The 20,807-nt window shown below is 36.6% G+C and overlaps 1 protein-coding gene across 2 annotated transcripts in view; it reads left to right on the forward strand.

The window, feature by feature from the left end:
- Nucleotides 1–20,807, forward strand: part of EMCN (endomucin) — a 119,925-nt gene that overhangs the window by 84,904 nt on the left and 14,214 nt on the right. Inside the window, exons 11-12 of one of the 2 annotated variants that reach the window (XM_038582026.1) lie at nt 3,270–3,343; nt 9,317–10,282. In XM_038582026.1, coding sequence (XP_038437954.1) covers nt 3,270–3,304 — 35 coding nt within the window. In that variant the 3' untranslated portion in view covers nt 3,305–3,343; nt 9,317–10,282. Of the gene's footprint in view, nt 1–3,269; nt 3,344–9,316; nt 10,283–20,807 lie in introns of those variants that run through there. The other variant, XM_038582027.1, reaches the window with a different exon arrangement.

Here is a 20,807-nt window from a genome sequence, read left to right on the forward strand (position 1 = left end):
TCTCATATATAAAATTTTTTAGAAATCTGAAAATTACAGAAAAGAATTTGATAGAACAAATATCTGACTACCCACCACTCAGAATTACTGATTGTTACATTTTATGTTATTTGTTTGTGGCCTAAGAAATGTAGTGTTAATGTGCCTATATGGTAACAAAATGAAGTTTGAGCTTCAAGGGTCATAAGAACTCATTGGATTTGTCAGTACTTTAATTTAGAAGTTCTGATATTGTATCTCAGGATAAGTTGTGCCATTTTGGAGGTCAATAAATTATGTTTCCAAGGAAAGAGAGCTCTGCAGTAACCCATCTTCAGGGGATGTGCCAGTGGATGCTAAAGTGTCTGGCTTTCCAGAAGCCTCCATGAGACATGGCTCTTGTTCTGGTCATTTGCTCCTAATAAGACAATTCCTTGATCGAAAGCCTCCTCATGTTAGGCCATGGTATTTATCCATCCATATTCCTTGCTTTCTTCAAGTATGTCCTCTCTCAATCATGTTCTTCTGCTGAAAATGTAACCCATAAATGTTTAAATTTTGATTATTTAAATTAGGAGTTTTCTTTAATGTAAAAGAAAAAGTTTGCTAGAATACAATAGGAATCTGCTTTCAGAAACGAATGAACACCAAATATGGCAGATCAAGGAGAGCTTTATGAGAACATAGATGATCCCACTCAGCTTTAGTAAGAAATCTTGCTAAGTTAAACATCACCATGATTGACTGCAAAATATACATGTGACATGATGCATTTTAAACATGATTCCCACTTACAGCATATCCCAGAAAGTTAATATCCATTGTCTTATTTCTAATATAAAAGACTATAAGAATCTTGAAGAAAAATCTCTTAAATTAAGGAATACACGACTTCACAGAAGAAAGCAACCATAGTATCTTTGCATTTAGTTTTAAAGCACTATTTGATTTTGAAGCATTTGAAAGAAGAAAAAGTGAATCTGAATTCATTATAATATTCCTCTCCTTAGAAAACTGGTAAGTTTATATTACCTAAGATGAAGTTCAAACATGTTAGCATGTCTACAAGACCTTTCATAATCCATCAGACTTCTCTTGCTCAGTTGGTGAACCATTTACTAACTCATATTCACCAGACACCATTCATCTCCTGCCCCTGTCTTCCTCGCTGAACTCAAGCTCTTTTGAAGGAGGAGATGGTGCTTGGGTCCCTTTTGTGAAGGGACACTCCACCAGTTCATCATTATGGTAATTCCACATTATTAGTATATTATTAGTATACCAATACTAATTAGTATATTATGGTAATTACTAAATGTACAGTCACTTTTTTGCTTATTTATTTTTTCAAATAAAAAATGAGTAAATGAATAAAAGTTTGATGGTGAGCAAAAAGATCAAGAGATTTAGAAAGTCATCTTTTAGCAGTGCTTGGGTAGTTCAATGGCTGAGCGTCTGCCTTTGGCTCAGGGTGTGATCCCAGAGCTCTGGGAATGAGTCCCACATCAGGCTTACCACAGGAAGCCTGCTTCTCTCTCTGCCTATGTCTCTGCCTGTCTCTGTGTCTCTAATGAGTAACTAAAATCATTTTTTTAAAGTCATCATTTAGAAAGGCATCATTCAGCTTCTATCTTCTCAGCTTTTCAATATTTAACTATTCCCTGCATTTCCACCAAGGCTTCCTTGACTGTCCTTTGGTGTACATGGTCTACATGGTCTTTCCCCCTTCTGAACTTATTTTTTCATTTGCCAAATCAACCTGTATCACTGCCTTGTAATATATCTTCATGGCTCAAACTTCTGTTTTCATACTAGACCACATTATTCATAATAGAGAAGAGGGAAAACTAGAGAAAGAATTCAGAATTACTCATGAAATACAACACAATACAATCACTATTGGCATTGGTATATTTCTCTTCAGTTGTTTTTTCCCGGGTATGTGTTTCATTTGCTTTTACCACAGCCATCATTATTATTATAATTTATTGGATTCATATTGTTATTGAATCTTTCTCATATTTTCTATTCCTAATAAAACAGAACTTGGAAGGAGATATTAAGAATTGGAATGATTTTCATATGATTTGCTTTAGATGACTCTGACGAACAGTAGGGGTTGAATGAGTGTTTATTTTATTCACTTCTCATTCCTGTACTTCATAGCCATGGATTCTAGGAAGTTCTGTGCTTTTTGCAAAATAGTGATAGTGAGTGAAGAGTCGTGCTGGAAAGAGGCTAAAAGGGCTATCACTCTATGCCGGCATTTCTCAGAGCACAGCACCTAAGAGGCTCTTAAGGGAGGCCCGGGTGCTCCTTGTCGGTCTCTGGCACTATTTATTATCACCATGATAGTGCTGATGACAGGTAACATCAACAGAGTTCCCAGAAGACAGGTTTCTAAATGACAGGCAAAAGCTGGAGCAAAGCAATGATATTTACTCTCAAAGCCAGAAACTTTGACCCACTCTACTTTTAGAGTGTGACTGATGTTGATACTTGAATCTACCTGAAAGATGCAGGTGGTGTGAAGTGTGTTGATCATGAATTTAGAGGCATTTAAAACCTGGGATCTTAGGGATGCCTGGGCGGCTCAGTGGTTGAGGCTTTGGCTCTGCCTTTGGCTCAGGGCGTGATCCCAGGGTCTTGGGATCAAGTCCCATATCGGGCTCCCTGCAAGAAGTCTGCTTCTCCCTCTGCCTATGTCTCTGCCTCCCTCTTTGTGTCTTTTATGAATAAATAAAAACACTTGGAATCTTCAGCTTCTCCATCAGTCTAGGTCAACATTTATCTTTATAATGGCTGCTGGAATATCAGGTTATTTTGAGTAACATCCCCTGGGCTGCTCTGTATATCACCAAGGAGTTCATGTTGGCCTCTAAATTTGTTTTCACAAAGCTCTCACTCAGTTATTTAAACAGAGGACCCTAGAAATGGCTTCCTGATAAAATGGTGCTTTAAACATATAACATAGTTTTGCTTAGGCTCAAGGAAAAAGCAAAAACTCTACCTCCTTCCCTGGGGCACCTCTCTTGGTAACTCACACCCCCCGCCCCCCAGTCCCAGGGAGTTAGTTGGCATTGGGTGAAGACAGATGATGGTGGAAAAAAAGCTCATAAATCTTGGTAAACAATTTTCAAGCAATACCAAGTGGCAAATTCTGGCTCTAAGGACATTCTTGCAGGGAAATTGGACTTTCCTGCAAAAATAAAAACACAAGCCAGGAAACATCATTTTCATCCTTAGTCGCTGTATGAGCTTATAGATCAAAACATATCTTCTGTTGGTAGGTGAGCACTCTGCACAAGGAAAAAGCAAGAACTGACAACTTGATGAATCCTCCCCACACCTGGGCCATAAATATGTAAGTTTTTTTTTTTAATTTCATTCACTGAGATGCTCATTAATATCTGCTTTTTTGAGAATGCTGCAGCTTAGATTATTTCAAGACTTTAGCAAGCTGAAAAGTTAATGGTTTGTGTCAGTGAAACCATCAATGTCTATTTGTCTAAAAACAAACTCTAAGATTTGCCCGAGAAATGCATATATTGGGGGCTGTAGAAGATTCTTCCAGTTGCCTTGCCTACCTCAGAGATGACACAATTCACTCTGCCTGTTGGTAATGTTTTCATATCAATGCAGTTTGCCTTTGCCTCGGTCAGTATACGCACACTAAGGGTAGTGGTGAGACAGGGTTCTACTGCTAACGGAGGGCTCAGAATGACAGTGCTTACACATTTTCAGTTCATTGCAGCAGCTGCACTAAAGGAAGGATGTGCATCACAGCCAAAGCCTGGCTCAGGGGAAGGGGTTCAGAGAAGGCAGGTAGGAGGTCCATTTGTCCTCACTCTGTAAAGTCTGTACAAGGATATACTTTCTTTCCCTGTGGATACAGGAAACATGGGTGTGTACACAAGGCACCTCAAACAAGATGATCCAGAAAGGTAGGGTTTGTTATACCCAGCTGGTCACAAGGGCATATTGCTGCTGTATAACTAGCTGAGGGACAGAGCCTGCCAGAGTGTCTCTGTGAGAACAGATGCAAACCAACAATCTCATTACAGCAATTGTGAATCAATAAATAATTGAAACCTTCCCAAACTATGGTTACAAGCAACCCTGTTATTCTGCATGTTCTCTGCTTTGACCAGGAGTCAGTGCAGTCCAGGTACATTGTCTTATTTCTGTAAAGCAGCTCAGGCCAGATTCTGGTGTGCTGAAATTAACCCTCTCAGTTTAGCATGGAATTGTCTTTTGCTTTCCAAGAGTTGGGTAAGGAGGTTTTCTTCTAATTTTAATTTAGTTTTCACGGGAAGCATTAAGTGCCATCACAATTAGTGTTTCATGCTTTTTAGAACCTGCAGAAGAATTTACCCTTTGGCAGCTACGAGTAAAAAAAGCAAAATCTAATAAATATGTATATGCCCAGATTTGACCTGACCACAATGGTAGGCACTCTGGGTAGTGTCCAGAATGAAGAATATTATTGTTGTGTCCACTCCCTAGGCCTATTACCCAGACACTAAGACAATGTTGTTATGGCACTCAGAGAGGGCTTGTTGAGTGCCTGCCATGCTTCTCTGGCCAGTAGAAGGAGATCAAAACAGGAGAGTGCCATCCAGACATGAGCACCAGTATCACAATCCTATCCCTTTCTGGTCATCAAAGACGGATTAGAATGAGAGGAATATGAGAGTCCACCCATCCTTTTACAATGGACACTTTGAGATGCAAAGTTTGAGAAGCTGAGAAAATTAGGAAGTTTGTTTAGACAGGTGGTCCAAACCTACCTAGGATATGAAAAGCTTCCTTGCATACCAGCTCTGGTTTCTTGGCAACCTCGTGACTAGTTAAAAAATGTTTTCTAAACCATCAAAATGATCAACTCTTAGTGACTAATCATCCAATTTGGAGGAAGACAAGTCTTCTTTTCAGCTACAAAGAAAAACTATACATAGGTAAGGAATAGTAGTGACCCAAACAAGCTCAACAAACTATTGTCCAGTTCCCCATTCCTTCCCATTTTTCATACTTTAAAAAATATTCCTACCCTTTAATTTCATGTCTTTTAATTTGCTGAAATAAGTACCTTTTCTTGCTCTTCTTTGTAATTTTGGAATTATGTAACAATGTTCTATAAAGATCAGAAAGTACAGGGAAGGAACAAGTTTGACACATCAATTCTACTATTCATCTTACTTTTTTTCAGTATATTTCTCTTGGTAATCATTGTACTTTGAATGTAGTAGCCAGTGACTAATGACTTTCTAGATGATCAGTGATAAATCATGTATCATCTCAGAGTTTCAGAATAAATAGGAATACGGTTATCAGAACTAGAAGATTTGAGAATAGACGTTGAGAAGTCTGGATCTGTATGCAGCAGCAAACACTAATGTGGAAAGTTAACAATGTTAAAAATTCTCATCTAAAAATCAAATTCCAGAATAGTTTAATGCTTGCTGCTTCATATATCGATCCTCTATTTTGTGCAGAGCATTATATTTAATGTGATTTGGCAGAGCAGACAAGAATTCCAAAATACTTATAATCTATGATCTTTGCCTGCCCTCTGCAAAGATTTGCCTCATGGTAACATGAAATCACATATGATGATGATCAGAGAAAAATTAAAAACTATGTGACCATGATTGAAACTGATTCATCAATTCAAACAGATTCTAAAATATTCAAGACTTTTATATCAACAAGAGGAAGACTGATAAGAGTTTCAAAAAATATTATCCTTTCACTGCAGTAGCACTGCTCCATTTGGGGATCACAACTTTTTAAGAATAAGAAAAAGATTGTTTATCTTAAACTTTCTTTGTCTAATTCACTTTGATCCCAACTATTTGCTGGTATCACTGTCAAAATAGTCATTAATAACAAAAATAATTTGTGTAAAGTTTTGAAGGCCACCAGTATCAAAGATTAGAAATATATTAGCGATATACATTTCTATGTATATTTGTGCTCATTTATAATGCAAATGTGCCGTTATTTTCTTCTGAGATTAATCTTTTTATGACAAGGAGTGGTACAGATAATGTAGCTAAAGGAATTGATTCTCTGTCACAAAGAACTTCTGCTAAGGCCAGACTTCCTATGCATAAATGTGGAGCAGGCAAAGTACATTCTTTCTTCATTGATGACAATAAGTGAACAAATCAGCCAATAATGAGTGTGGAGGTAGGGGACATCAGCTAGTAGTGTCTATATGGGGAAAGGGATAAAGAACTAAACAGCCTTGGGATGCCTGGGTGATACAGTGGTTGAGCGTCTGCCTTTGACCCAGAGCGTGATCCTGGAGTCCGGGGATTGAGTCCTGTATCGGGCTCCCTGCATAGAGCCTGCTTCTCCCTCTGCCTGTGTCTCTGCCTCTCTCTGTGTGTGTGTCTCATGAATAAATAAATAAAATCTTTAAAAAAAAAAAAAAGAACTAAATACCCAGAGGAAGAGAGTAAATGAAAAATTATGTATGTTTTATTAAGTAACTGATTAATTTTTTTGAAACATAAAGCAATGTGAGGAAATTCAATGGAAGGATAAGAATTCTCTCACATCATGACTTAAAATGTCCAAACATAAAAAAAGATCATAAATAAAATTATGAAACAAAAAACAAATTAAGAAAATGTTTGCTATAAATATGAGATCATTTAACTAATATCTTAAATATACCAAAGGCATTTATACAGATTAGGAAATAGAAAAATGAGCAAAGGCCAGGAACAGGCAACTCGTAAAGGAGGAAATAGAAATGGTAATATAAAATCACAGAAGAGCTACCAGAATAATAATAATAATAGTAACAATAATAAAGTAAATTAAGACCAAGAAAATTATAACCTTCAATTTACTTAAACCTTTTTTTCCTAATTTTTAAGAGTCATACTGGCGAAGCAAATAATATCTATATGCTGCATTTGAAAGTATAAATTTAGATTAATCTTTCTGAAGAACAGCTTGATAGTATTTTCACTAAAGAATTAGAAAATTCACATTTGTCACCTTGTAACTTCCCTTTAGGAAATTTTCATAAGGACATAATTTTAAATTATATTAAAAGTTAATGTACACAGAATAGTGGCAAACATTTAGTAACAGTTTAAATGTGTAATGGTATGGAAATTTCAAGTAAATTAGGCTTCATCCAATCAGTGACATTATATAACTAAGCAAAAATAATTCTCAAGACAATTTTTTAATTACTGCAAACGTGTCCAAGATATATGTTAAATGAGGGAGGAGGACAATTTTAGAACTGAACAGAAAGCATTTGATTGTTCTAGAACCAATTCTGTGCTATAGGAAGAGAGAGAGCTACTATAACCTGCCTCCTCCCTCACCAATTGGCTCTCCCTCCATTGTTCCAAGTGCCTGACAGTTTAAGAAGCAAAGGGAGTTTACAGATAAGAACTAGCCACTGGACAGACCAGTGGCTTCTATGAAAATCTCATCCCACAGACCCTTAGCAGTATGGAATAGTACCAATTTTTGCTTTTCTCCCAGATACAATCCACTCTACTTCTGTCGTTTCTCAATGGTACCATGATAATCTAAATGCAATTTTGTGAACTTCCAGAAAAACTTAGCATGTTTTTCAATTATTCTTCTTACATTTTAAGACAGATTAGCAGGAGCTGAAAAGAAAACATCATGAAAGAGCTCTATTTTCTTATCCTAGTAATGGCCCTAAACAAAATTCTTAATAATGCACAACAATTAAATTTAGGACTGGGAGATCTTTTCTTTTAAGACCATTTTGCTTCTTTGCTAAAGTGGTGTCAGTGTTGTTAAAGAATCTATTATGATACTTTATTATAAAAGTGATCATTTATTCTTTATAAGAATTGCAAATTTATAAAATTTTAGGATGGTGAGACATTCAGTGACCATAAGGTCATGCATTGTCATTATTGTAGACAATACACTAAATTTAGAGAGATTGTAACATCAGAAAGGAAGCAAATACTGATATTGGTACCTTCAAATTGAAACTTCCAACTAATGAAAAAAATTATTAATGAAGCAGAGTCCATGTCTTAAAAATGATTATCAATGTGGAGTATGAAATGAAACCATCGGTTTGCTTGCTGATCCTTGAAAAAATAATCAATATAGTATTAATCATGAGCATTATCCTATTCACATAAATCCAGGTGTTTCCCTAGATGGTTTGTGCTACAAACTCTTGACTTTACCTGGGAACTCACCTATGGAAGAGTATGGGTCAGTTGAACAAAAAGTGACAAAAAGTGACAGAGATCCTGCTCTTTGCCAAGCACAAGGCCAAGTCAAAAGAGGGACATGACATGTTGCTGTCCTCAAGAAGCTTATAGAAGTAAAGAGAAATACACATAAGGAAGATAATTTTACTTTGATATGGGAAATAATAGGACAGTGGTATGTAAAGTTAGACATGGTACTTTGAAATTTAATGGCGAACTGCATAGAAATTTCTGGCATTTGAGTTGAGACTTACAGGATAAGAAACTGCTTCCCCTTTCCTACTTAGGCACAGAACCCTCCATCTCTTGCTCCTTTGGGGTCAACAGAGAATGTTGTTTCTGCGCTGCAAATGAAGAAAATCCTAAAGTAATAAAACAAAGCAAAGCCCTGGCTTTTCTTCTCTCCTTCTTGTGAAGGAGAAGTAGAGAGATATCTGTTCATGCTTAACCCTGATAAGCACACAGCAGCAAAGTGTAAAAGTTGCCAATATATGTCTTTGTTACTCACATTGTCACCCCAAGCAACAGACTTTGAACTGTGTTCCATTAATGATAGAATAGAGTTAAGGACTTTCATCAAAAGCAGAATATGATGAGATCTGTGCTTAGGACATATCACTGAGTGTTTAATAAAGATTATTTCAAGAGGAGTAAGACTGGAAGCAGAGAAGGTAAAAAACTATGGCAGTATTCCCTAGGATAAGCACAAAGACTTCACCAGTTCTGCAGGTACAGTAGGGATGGTGGTAAAGAGGCAGAATGGAATACAGAAATGTCTAGAAGGTAAACCTCTTCAGAGGTGATGATCGATTGAATGTGGGCAGTGGGGAATGAGGAAGATTAGGAGTATAGATGTGCCCACATTTCCAGCATGAGTGCCTGGGTGGATGGACCACAGGGGTTATAGCAAAGATTGGAATTGTATGGTGCGAGGAGTCAGGTATGGCAGGCAGCACCCTAGTCCCCTTTATCCATAGGGGATATGTTCCAAGACCCCCACTGGATGCCTGCAACCATGGATAGTACTAAACCATGTATATACTATGGCACTATGTATATACTTCTTCACTTTCTTGGAATCTGAAACTTTTTTCCCCCCACAGGCTTAATCTTCAGCTTCTGTGCTCCAGGAATAGGAAGGGAGAAAACTTTGTGGACTCAATCCTGACTTCCAGATCTGCTTTCCAGGCTGTGCCAGTCGCCTGTCCCAATAGTGATGTCCAGATGGCATGCAATAATTTCATAGAATCCAAAGGAAGCCTGGGCCTCTCCTGTCTTTTGAGATGTGAACACATTACCACATTACCACATTTTATAGGAACAATCTTAGGAGATCGAGTTTTAGGAAGGACATTTGTGAGCAGTTAACCTGACAGCTCAGGCAGGTGGGTTCATGATGACATGACCTTCCTTTGAGTTTAAAGTTTCCAAAGTCGACAGTTCCTATCCATGGAGACTTCTCTGTTTTCTCAGTGTCCTTATATTACCTGATGTTTGTATTTATTGTTTTGTACTATGTTAATGCAGGGATAATTTGCAAGTGTCTTATTAAATATTAGGTAGAAATCATGCCATGCCCCTTTGTACATAAAGATATTTTATTCATATTTTCATGTGTTACTTTTAATAAATAATTACAATATTCAACTCACTAAAGATATTGTAATGTGACTGTGAAAATGGCAATGGTATTGTTTTCATATAATTATGAATATCTAGGAGCTGATCATTTGAATATAAGAACTCACTAATGAAAGACATCTACAATAAGTGAGAAACGAACAAAGGGTTCACGAATCAGACTCCATTAAAGGGAAGTTAGTTTCCCATTTCTCTGGTTTTTCTATTTGTAATTCATACTATATGACAAGGACATAACGGCATTTATGATGCTCTGTACTGCATTCATTAAGATGATAACAGGATTGAGATTTTTTGTAATCCATTTGGTTGACAGTGTCTGTGCATTTTTAATTTTTTCTGGAAATGTAATGATGTGTTCTAGCAATCATTGTCAAATCTCCAGTTTGTAGAAACCAACACTTCATAAATACATAATTATGATATTATTTTTCAGTGTATCACTTTCCTAAAAATATCATACGATTATAGCTGCCACTCCATCAGGAGCAAATTCTTCTGTTGAAAGCTGACTGATTAACCTTGACCACTTCTTAGACACAAGGGATCAAAATGTCATGTTGGTTGAAGTTCTATGGAAAGCCTTGGAACTAATAAGCTGCCAGTGGCAGGCAGCTCTTTAACTTTTATGATTACCTAGGCTGCTTTCAATACTAAATTATCTTAGTGATGTGAAGGCAGTATAGTGGAGATAGAATAGTGTATTTAAACTTGCCTTTTAAAATTTCTTTTTTCTTACAGTGTATTTAAAAACCTCCAGCTTTAAGAATTATATAAATAATCATCTTGGTTTTAGCTTCTTGATGTCTGGATTATTTCCAAACAAGTACACCAAGCAAGCATATCTATGTTACTGACTGGTGTCTCTGTGTTTCTTTGAGAAGCGAGATGGGGGATTTGGGGGCAGAAAAAAAAGCAGGCAAGAAAGTAGAGGAAAAAGGCAAGGATATCCAGTACATACACTTCCCTTGGGGGGTGCTTTGCCTATGATCAGCTGTAACCTAGAAGCCTTTAAATGGCAACAGCAATGGCTGGAGCAAGCCAAACACAGAGCATTTGTCTACGGAAGGAAAATATTCCAACATCTCTAGAATGCTACACTAAGCTTCTCAACAGAAACTTTATTACACAGAATGTATTGCAAAAGACAAACTTTTCTGCAATTTAAATGGCCACAAGTAATATGTTATTCTGGCTTCTACAAAAACCATTTACTCGACTTTTCATAAGTATTGTTGGGAGAGAGTTTACAATGATTAGAAGAGGGAAAGCTTTCTAATGGCCATAAAACAATGAAATTCTTTCTAGTTCAAGAATTTTCCATAAAGAATATTCTTTATACTAACAAATATAGCATTAAATCTTTAAAACAAAATGAAAAGAGGATCGAGGACTTTGCAGAGATATTAGTGGCATTTTGTAGCACCAAATATCTCTCCTAGATAATGTCTGCCTTTTTATAAATCAACTTAAACTTCTGTTGAAGTAAGGTATTTTGTTTTCAAGCCAAAATTATCATTAATCAGATGTTTTTTTATTATATTATTTAGATGATCTACTTTTATGCCTGACTTATAATCTTTTTATTCTGATATACAGTTCAAATGTCACTGCAGCAATAGAAAGGCTATATTTAGATCAAAGCTAAACCTTTTTATGTATTTATTCTGTATGACAATATGAACATAATTTAAGTCTATCAATAGTCAAAACACAAACAAGGGCTAATTAACTGGCACTGTTGTCATCTGAGAATAAGCAGATGTTGTTGGCCGACACCGTGGCTGTGATCTGCCAGCAGAGAAAGACTTCTAAATTCCCCTTGCTGAGCTGAAATATTCCATTACACATCTGACAAATCTGTGTCTTATTTCTTGTCTACCTGCCATCATAAGGATCAACTTAGGACATTGACAAAACTTCAGCAATGAACATGCTAGCTTTCCCTGATTTTTCTCTGTTAAGTCCTACTTGTGATTATTCAAGGTTTTATGGGATTCCAAAAAGAAAACTGGACATGTCCTTTAAAAGACATGTTCTGGATGATACTAGTCTCAAAACTATGAAACTGTTAATTATTACCTATATTAAAGATACCATCATTGTAGTTCACTGAATAATAGTTATCCTGAACTAAGAATTCATGATGGATTATCCTCAGATCTTTCCTTAAAAATTTCCCACCAACACAAATTAGATTTCTCATGTTTAATCAAATGAGTATATTCTACCCTTGCTTCAGGGGGGTTTGTCCTATGGGTAGACCTGAATATGTTTTCCTGATGTAGATGCTTTTTAAAAGAAAGCAGTTTTGATAAATAATGGAAAAACATCTATCATGTTCATCAATGTTACATTCCTGACCTTAAAGTCAGAATTCTTTTTTTTTTTTTTTCTCCAAAGTCAGAATTCTACTGAGGTGATCATGGACAATAATATTAGTTGGCTAACACCATATCCAAGATTCACTAGGTGCTAGGCATTAGGTTAAACCCTTCACATTCATCATCTCAGTTAATCATAACAATAATAGTAAGAAATAATCTCTAATATTATTTTTCTTATTGTTATTATCATTGTAGGCATAAACATAAGCATATCTCTTTTAAAGATATGGAAGCCAAGACAGAAATTTACATAACTTACCCAGGTTGTACAACTAGTTAATGGCAAAAAAATTTGGATTCCAACCTAAATCCCAAATCCCTGTTCCTCATCACTATGCTACTTAGTCTTTCTAATCTAAGTTTATCTATAAAAAGGGGTGAAAGCATTATACTCCTGTCCAGAATTAAAAGTAGGGACCAGGTTTATCATCCCCCTATAAACAATTAAAAAACTAAACTACTGTTTCAGACAATAGATAAAAGGCAGAACTGGACTATGATCCATGAGAAGACAGAAATAAAATTGTGAGCCCTGTGAAGGCCTGACTTTGACACATTTCAGACCAATTACATAAAGGAGGACCCCTAAGTAGAACCTGAGAGACACACTGAGTTGAGGAGACATAAATTGGAGCAAAGGGACTACTGTAGCAGGAATTCATGGAACAGACTACCAGACAGGAAGGAGCTACATAGAGACCTTCAAATACCTGCATATAGGTGACTTACTGTCTGTTGATAATGAGATATTAAGCTATGCATACACTTAGGATGAAACCAGGCAAAAAAGAGCTGTATGCTGAAAATTCCTATACGTTATACAGGGCAGAAATATATTCAAGATCTGACCAGCTATATTGGAAAATCCTTAGTGATCACCTTGACTAGTGACCCAACAAGAGTCACCCTTCAGTAGTCATGCTAAAATACCCCTAGAGTAAAGGTGACTCTAGATAAACCTTCACATAGCCTAAAAGCAAGCCCTGAAGAAATGAAAAAAAACAACACATTTAAAGGCCTCCCAGGACAAAGTGTAACCATCTTTTATAAAAACAATATACAACAAAAATAACATATCAACAACATAAAGTTCAAAATATTCATCATCCAATCTAAAATGATATAGATGCCCCCAAAGAAGTAAGCTGTGACCTATAACCATGAGAAAAGTTAGTTAATAAAAAGGAACACATAAATGATAAAAATGATGGATACTTCACAACTAATTACAACAGACTTGTATTATTATCCTGATAACAAAACCAGCCAAGGACATTACAATAAGGAAAATAAAAACCCTTACAATAAGGAGAAAAAACACTCTGGGAGGGTGGTCTATGGGTCAATAGTCCTCATGAACATAAATACCAAAAAACCAAAAACTATTAACTAAGTTTTAGCAACTAAAATTCACCAACATAAAAAATATTAAGTGAGATTTATTCTAGGAATCCAAGGTTATCTGACATTTGAAAATCAGTCATTGTAATTCAACATATTAGTAGAATGAAGGGGAAAAATTCATATGTTTACCCCAATAGATGCAAAAAAAGTACTTGATACAATTCAATATTTATTTATGATAAAATATTTCATCAAATTAGGATTAAAAGGGAACCTCCTCAGTCTGATAAAGCACATTTATGAGAATCTACAGTTAGCTCATATAAATTATGAAAATAAATATTTCTCTAAAATTAAAATCAAAGTAGACATATTCTCTTTTAAAACTTTTATTCAACATTGTTCTGGACCAGATTGGGGAGGGTGGGCTATGTCTTAGCCAATGCAATAATAGTGCAAGAAATAAAAACATATGTAGACTGGAAAGAAAGAAGATAAAATCTGCATAAATCCTATGAGACTCCCAAAACAGCTCTAGAATTAATAAGTAAAATTGTTATGATTACAGAATGTAAGATCAATAAATAAAATCAACTGATTTATTTAGTAACAAAAAAAGAAAATTTAAAAGATAAACTATTTACAATAAATATAAAATTCTTAGGAATAAATTTTACAAAATAGTGCACTCTTTATACATTTAAAACTATTAAACTTCTGAAATTAAAGAACATCAGATCATAGATTCAACTACTCAATATTAAGACATCATTTCTAAAGTGATAGACATCAAAATTCTATTCTAAATCCAGTTTTCCATTTTTTCTAGAAATTGATAATTCTACAGTTTATATAAAAATAAAATGAACTTAGAATTGCTAAATCTTTTTGTTTGTTTGTTTGTTTGTTTTTTAAGAATAAATTTGGACTACTCACACTCCTGGATTGGAAGACTTCCTATAAAGCTACAGTAATCAAAAGAGTGTGGTACTGACCTAAGAATAGAATTTAATCAATGGAACAAAATAAGATATTCAGAAATAAGTAAATATATGATGATGTCCCCCTATACACACACGCATATATAGTCAAATGATTTTTGGCTAGGGTGCCATATTAATTCAGAAAGGAGAAAGGAATGGTTCTGGAACAATAGTTTACTCATGTGCATAAAAAACTAAGGCCAACACTTACATCATACTACACAGAAACTGTATCATAAACTTAAACATTAAATGCAGATCCATAACATCTGCTTTCTTTTTTTTTTAATTTTTATTTATTTATGATAGTCACAGAGAGAGGCAGAGACACAGGCAGAGGGAGAAGCAGGCTCCATGCCGGGAGCCCGACGTGGGATTCGATCCTCGGTCTCCAGGATCGCGCCCTGGGCTAAAGGCAGGCACCAAACCGCTGTGCCACCCAGGGATCCCAACATCTGCTTTCTATAAAATCAGTAAAGACCCCCTTAATAGGACACCAAAGGGCAAAACTAAAAGTAAACTGATAAGTTGAACTACATGAAAAGTAAAAATTTTGCTCTTGAAATGAGCACTAATAAACCTAAAATGCGAGCTAAAGAATAAAAGAAAATTTTGAAATTACATATGTCTGACAAATGGCTTATACCTAGAACATGTCAGGAACTTAGAAAACTTAAAAATAAGAAGTCGATCCACTAAAAACAGGAAAAATATTTGAAAAGACAATTCACAAAAGAAGATACATGCTTTTCCAATAAGCAAATGAAAACTCAATATCATTTAGTCATCAAGAAAATGCTAATTTAAAACTACAATGAGATACAACTACATATCCACAGAAAAGACTAAAATGATAAAGGACAAAAATACCAAGTGTTGGAGGGAATGTGGAGGAACTAGAACTCTCATACTCTGCTAGTGGGAATGTAGAATTATACAACGATTTGGAAAACAATATAGCAGATTCTTCCTGAAAAAAAAAGTTTCAAAACTTAAATGCATACTTCTCCCATGACACAGTATTCCACTTTCATGTATATACCCAAAAGAAATGAAAACACATGTCCTGGCAAGACCTATAACCAAAGGTTCATTTTAGCTCTTTACATAATAGCCAAAAGCTATAAACAATAAACAAATTGTGGTATAGTCATACAATGGATTACCGCACAGCAATCAAATAGAACAAACTGCTGATACACCAAAAAAAAAAAAAATAGATGAATCTCAAAACATTATGCATCATGTGGTAAAAAAAAAAGAAGCCAGGGATGGTGGTATACATACTTTATGATTCTACTTATATGAAACACTAAAAAAGAAATGAGACCAGTGGTTGCCTTGAGCCAGGGGTGAAGGCGGAATGCCAGGAAATAGGCACAGGCAATTTTTTGAGATGATAGAAATTTCTGTAATGTGATTGTGATGGGGGTTAGATGGTACACATATTTGCCCAAACTCAAGCTGTATACTTAAAATGGGTATAATTTTAGATACAAAATATGCCTTACTAAAACTGACTTTTAAAAATATTTTATAAACTTTTTAAAACTCTTTTTCTTTCTTAAGCCTTTACTTTGAAAAAACAAACAAACAAACAAAAAAAAAACCCATTACTTTGAGGCATAATGGAAAAATTCTATAAGTACACATGGAAAAATAAGACATGATCTCAGTTAAAAGTGAAGGCAATCTAACCAGAAAGCTTTAATGCCTGTCAGCTAATGTTGAAGCCAATGTTGTGTGCATAACATGCACCTCACCCTCAATAGAATCCACACCAACCTCCTCCTAATCCTTCTGAAGGGCAGCTATGTTCTCTCAGGCCTCAGAAAATTCTCATTCCGGGGCACCTGGGTGGCTCAGTCAGTTAAGCATCAAACTCTTGATTTCAGCTCAGGTTATGCCCTCAGTCATGATCTTAGAGTCATGGAATGGAGCCCAGAGTCAGGCTCCAAACTCAGCAGGGAGCCTGCTTAAGCTTCCTCTCTCTTCCTCTCTCTCTCTCTCTCTCTCTCTCTCTGCCCCTCCCTTATCTAAAAAAAAAAAAAAGGGGAAAGAAAAAAAGAAAACTCTCCTTCTTCTGTGCTCTCACCTACATACTAGTGAACACAGTTTACTTGACATACATACATCAGGTCAAACTTGTGGCTCAGGTGAACCCAGGACTCAGCAACGGCTGTGGTACTGCTCAACGTGCACACAGCTCATTGTAGTTTGGCCAGGTCTCCCCCAGGTACCACAGTGGAAGGCTGGTAATTAATGCCAACTTTGAAGTCAGAGGGGTAGCAGTCCACAAACGGGATGCTTGGTATTTATGGTGGCAACGGCAGCATTAACATCTTTGGGAACCACATCGCCATGGTACAACAGGCAGCAAGCCATTTATTAATTATGGCCACGTTTCATCATCTGATTATCTGGCTCAAAGCACACACTGGTGATCTCTGCTACAGCGAATTGTTCACGGTGAGCTTTCTCAGCGGACATGACAAGGGCGTATTTGGCCAGAGGGTGATGGATGTGGGGATAGGATATCAGGTGGGTCTGGAATTCTGTCAAACTGACATTCAGGGATACAGCAAATCTAAGGAAAGCAGTGATGGAAGACACAATGTGGCTAATGCAGCAGATTAGTGTCGTTTGGGCACTCAATATCAAGGTTTCTATAACAAATGTCATAGATGGTGTCTTGTCTACCATGAAGGCACAATCAGAGTGCTCCAGGGTTATGTGGCTGGTGAGGAGGCGCAGGGCTCAGCTACAGCTGTAGAACCTGGAGGTGGGGAGGTAAATGGAGAACTCCAGTTTGGACTTCTGCCATAATCGTTAGATAACTCCATCAGCAGGGAGATGAATCCAGAACCAGTTCCTCCTCCAAAGCTGTGGAAAACCAAGATACCCTGAACACCTGTGGACTGGTTGGCCAGTTTTTGAATTTAGTCCAAGATGAGATCAATGATTTCCTTGTCAATGGTGTAGTGCTCTTGGACACAGTTATTGGCAGCATTTTCCTTCCTGTGATGAGCTGCTCAGGGTGGGAATAGGTGGCAGTAGGTACCAGTGCAAACTTCATCCATGACTGCGGATTCCAGGTCTGCAAACACTGCCCTGGGCACATGCTTGCCAGGACCCATCTCACTGAAGTAGGTGTTGAAGGAGTCATCTCCTCCCCCAATGGTCTTGTCACCTGGCATGTGGCCACTGAGCTGGATGCAATGTTCCAAGGAATGGAACTCCCAGCAGGCATTGTTGATCTGGACACCAGTCTGGCCAACACAGAGATGCATTTGTGCATGGCAGCTACAGGTTAGCAGATGCAGGTGACAGGAGCAGATACCAGGTCCCAGTTACCGTCCCTGACAAGCTGAATTGAGGTAAGTAATGCACTGGCTTTATAATTATTTTCTAAAAGGAGTGTTTGTATTACTAAATTTCTGATATGGACCAAATTGTGCTTCCCCAAAATTTATATATTGAAGGCATTACCTCCAATAACCTCAGGATGTGATTGTGTTTGAGATAGGGTCTTTAAAGTGATAAAATGATGATGTGATTAAGATGAACCCTAATCCAATATGACTAGTGTCCTTATAAGAAGAGGAAATTAGGGGACACACACACACATATAGGGAAAACCATGTGAAGACACAGGGAGAAGACAGCCATTTACAAGCCAGGAAAGGAAGTCTCAGAATGAAATCAGCCCCCATTGACACCTTAATTTTGGATTTCTTCCTTCTAGAATTGTGAGAAAATAAATTTCTCTCCTTTAAGCTAAGCTACTCAATCTGTAGTACTTTATTATGATAGTCCTAGTAAACTAATACAGTCTTACAGGATTATTGAGACAATTAAATGAAATTAGGATGAGGACACAAGATAAATTAACTTTTTTCCTTCTTGATTTTTCTAATAACAACCAGGGTTTAAACTACTTGCATTTATATTCCAAATTAATTGGCAAAACTGAGATCCCTTTCCAACACCTGGGAGAATTTCTAAACCCTTCTAGTCTACCACTAGATTAGAACCTTCTCTATTTCAAAGTGTCACGAATCTAGTATTACCTATTAGCATAAATGAGATTTTAACCACGTTAACATCTATCTGATAAGCTGTTAAAATATTGAAATGCTTCAGTATCATTGATAAATAGCTGCTATCCTAAGCCTACTCCCTCCCCAGTGCCCCCACAGCAGCCCTCCTGGTCCCTCCCCTGGGACCAGTGTTCTCCAGGATCTAGCACCTGAAAGGATAGTTTCTGGCAAAAGTGAGGCCACTTGTTCTTACAAGCCAATCCCCCATGCCATGGTAATGATTAGTTATTTTAACTACCACCGGTTTTAGGGATTTTTTTGATTAATGAAGGAAAAGGCGATAAGGATGAGTTATTTGAGAAAACTTTTTTGAAGATACAGATTTGTTTGATTTCTGGAACATGTATATTTTGTTGGCCAAATGTAGTCCTGGACCACGTCAATTTAAGTACACTTAAGATAGTGTTTGCAATGTCTTAGGGTACAAAAGCTTATGTGTTCACTCAAATTAGAGTCAGGTCTTCATTAACCTCCTCTAGGATCAGATGTTCATGATATCCATGCACTTCCTTGCTTACAAATATAAACCAAGCCTGTGTGTGTGTGTGTGTGTGTGTGAGAGAGAGAGAGAGAGAGAGAGAATTCACATGTGCTAAAAGGTAGGAGCTTTCTTTGGGGTGCTGGCAATATATTAGCAGAGTAAGGGCTATCTTCCGCCAGTGTTGCAGTACAGCATAATAATGCTGCATCTAAATTATAAGTGCAAGCACTGTGCATTTTGCTTAGAACTAAAACTAAAACAAATGAAAGCATTTAAAATAAAAACTGTCAGCCAGGACACTGCTGCTCCCATTGCAATGCCATTTAGTTATCTCAAAGAGCTTAGATGATTTGATAGATGAAATGGCACCAATGAGGTCTTCTCTGGCTTTACACTAAAGCCCACTTATTTGCTGAGTGCAGCACCACTGTTTGTCATGTGTGTGCTACAGGAGGCAGTTTTTAATTAATGCCCCTATTACCTAAGAATTATGGTTCAGTAGAGTATCAGATGTAACTCTTGCATCCTAGAAAATATGTTCAGCCTCAGCTACATCCTGTCTTTGGGATCTGGCCCGCTCCCTAGAATTGGCATGAATTTTCATTTAAAAAGAAGAACAGTTCTGATAGCTGCACTTCCCACTCTGAGGAGGTTCAGAGTGTGAAGTATGGATCTGAAGTCAAACTGGTTAGAGAAGTGTGGGAAGATTGCAAAGGTTGAAGCTTTAAGAAATGTGTGTGGGAAGGGAATAGAAATTGAAATCAGCTATTAATACCAAGTGCTAATAGTTATTATCATTATTATAATCAATAAAGTTTTATTACCACCTACTAGTCCAAAGTATTATTTTAGGCACACGAGTTACAAAAAGACATCATAAGTGATAATTCCCTCTAAGAATTTACTGTCTGGTACAAGAGAAGACAGATACCTTAAAGGGAAGGGCTTTTCTTGACTTAGTGCTAATAGCAGCAGGTGGGATGAAGTGAGGACATGAGCATAGCATTTAGTGTTATATGATATTGCTTGTTCTCCAAGTGGTGGATGATGGGTATGGTGCACTGGAGTGGAATGAATGCTAAACTCTGAGTTAGACATGAGCTTCTGCCAGTTAGCCTCTGCCATTCTAAAATGGCAATATTAAGGTTTTGAGAGAATTTAGTAAAATAATGCATGCAAATAATTTACTACAATGCCTAGCATATAAACTGAGCATGAACAACATAACTTCAAAACATCAACAGCAAAACATTAAATGTAAATGTAGCAGAGAACAAATACAGACAAGTAAATAGGTATACAAGGTTGGAGCATAAATAGAAGCTGTATCCTAGAAAAGTTTTGCCTCTTCTTCTATAGGTATTGAGGAAACTGTGTATGTATTTCAGCTAATGAGTATGTTATGGGCAAGAAATGGTTAAGGGAAGAAGCAAACCGTATTTTTTTTAATTTTGTTTTTTCACTTTTTTTTTTAATGCAGGAAGGAAAAACACACAATTAAGAATATTCCCAAAAGAATATATGTGATTTTGATGTTCAGAATAGCAACCTTCAAGTGAAACAACTTAATGACAGAATTATATTTCCTACTCTTAATGTCTTAGTCTATTTTAGGGGGTAGTGTTGGCCAAAGATCAAGAAAGATTTCCTTCCTTGCT

The sequence above is a fragment of the Canis lupus genome, chromosome 32 (genome assembly GCF_011100685.1).
Source record: "Canis lupus familiaris isolate Mischka breed German Shepherd chromosome 32, alternate assembly UU_Cfam_GSD_1.0, whole genome shotgun sequence".
NCBI classification, from domain to species: domain Eukaryota; kingdom Metazoa; phylum Chordata; class Mammalia; order Carnivora; family Canidae; genus Canis; species Canis lupus.